This window comes from Chiloscyllium plagiosum, chromosome 51 (genome assembly GCF_004010195.1).
Source record: "Chiloscyllium plagiosum isolate BGI_BamShark_2017 chromosome 51, ASM401019v2, whole genome shotgun sequence".
NCBI lineage: Eukaryota > Metazoa > Chordata > Chondrichthyes > Orectolobiformes > Hemiscylliidae > Chiloscyllium > Chiloscyllium plagiosum.
Genome location: NC_057760.1, coordinates 754,466 through 755,905, shown reverse-complemented (window position 1 = coordinate 755,905; position 1,440 = coordinate 754,466). Strand labels below are relative to the sequence as shown.

At 61.9% G+C, this 1,440-nt stretch overlaps 2 protein-coding genes across 3 annotated transcripts in view; both read left to right on the top strand.

Moving 5' to 3' along the window:
* Positions 1-1,440, top strand: part of LOC122544749 (HORMA domain-containing protein 1-like) — a 35,263-nt gene that overhangs the window by 4,373 nt on the left and 29,450 nt on the right. The window lies entirely within an intron of this gene.
* Positions 467-1,440, top strand: part of lysmd1 (LysM, putative peptidoglycan-binding, domain containing 1) — a 7,763-nt gene continuing 6,789 nt past the window's right edge. The window contains exon 1 of one of the 2 annotated variants that reach the window (XM_043683985.1): positions 467-1,316. In XM_043683985.1, coding sequence (XP_043539920.1) covers positions 1,128-1,316 — 189 coding nt within the window. In that variant the 5' untranslated portion in view covers positions 467-1,127. The remainder of the gene's footprint in view (positions 1,317-1,440) is intronic. The other variant, XM_043683986.1, reaches the window with a different exon arrangement.

The following is a 1,440-nucleotide window of genomic DNA, read 5'->3' as shown; positions in this document are numbered from 1 at the left end:
AAGGGGCAGATCCCCCCCCCCTCCCTGTGTTACCAACCCTCAGCACGTTGAGTTGGCTCAGGTCGTCCCCTTCCCGTTTGAAAGCCATGGAGGGGAGTCCCGCCAGCCCAGCCTGAGGCCTCTCCTTGTTCGCAGGCCCAGGACCAGCACACCCCGAGGATTGTGGGGGTTGTAGTTTCACAGGTCGCCAGGACATAGGGGGGACATAGGGCTGGTAGACTACAACCCCCAGGGTGCATCTGGGCCGTGCCCCACACCGCGAACTTGTTATCGCAATGGTTGTCGGGATTGTAGTCTTTAAGGTGCTGGACAGAACAGCACGTACTGACCATAGAACTACAACTCCCGACAGCGGAGCGGAGATGTCTGCTCTCCAATGCCATGGCGGTGTGCCGCATTGCATTGCGGGATATGTAGTTCGCAGCGTGGGACGAGAACGGGTTGCTCGAGAGACCTTGCCTGAAAGGTCGACTCTCCTCCTCCTCGGATGCTGTCTGACCTGCTGCGCACTTCTAGCAACCACACTGTCGAACTCGAATCTCCAGCATCTGCAGTTCTCACATTCGCCTTCGGGAAACACGGACTACAAAGTCCATACGTCAGCGCGGGGCGTTGCGTCAAGCCTCGGGAGCGGCCGCACCTGCGCGCAATGCCCTCCGGGTTTTGTAGTCCAGTTCCTTCCGGGACGCCAGCGGAACGGACGGGGTTAAGTGCCGGTAGAAACTACAACTCCCAGGGATCCAAGGTGAGGCCAACAGGAGATCCTCCCAGCAAAACCACGCGAAAAAATCCAATCCACCGGCCTTTCGCCAAAATTGACGTGTACATTATGGGGGTGAAATAACATTTTCGCGGGATCGTTCTGTTTTTCCCTCGGGAGGTGGAGGGGGTGACCTTTGGAGGAGGGGCGGGGATTCAAAATGGCGACAGCAGCTGTCACCGGGCCTGACTCCATATCCCAGAAGGCTTGTCGCCACCACACTGCACGCCGGGAGATGTAGTCCGCTAGGCCGGATGTTAGACAGGAAGTGGACGGGTCAGCTCGCCGTGAAAGCACTACAACACCCGGCGTGCATTGCGTGGACCGGAAGGCGCGCCGCCTCGTCGTTGTTTATTGTTGTCGGTCGATGGAGGTGGCTGAAGGAGGAGGCGCCGCCGCCGCCGCCGAGTGCGGGGCCCTGAGGTCGTCGGCCCGCGGCCTGAGCCGGTCGTACGGCAGCACGGCCCGGGGCCCGGCGGCCGGGCAGCGGCACCTGGAGCACCGCCCGCGGCCCGGGGACACTCTGCAGGGGCTGGCCCTCAGATACGGAGTCAGCGTGAGTATCCGCTCCGGGGGAAGGGTTATGGGGGGACACACCCCCTCACACGGGGGAAGGGTTATGGGGGGACACACCCCCCCTCACACTGGGGAGGGGTTAAGGGGGGACACACAACCCCCTC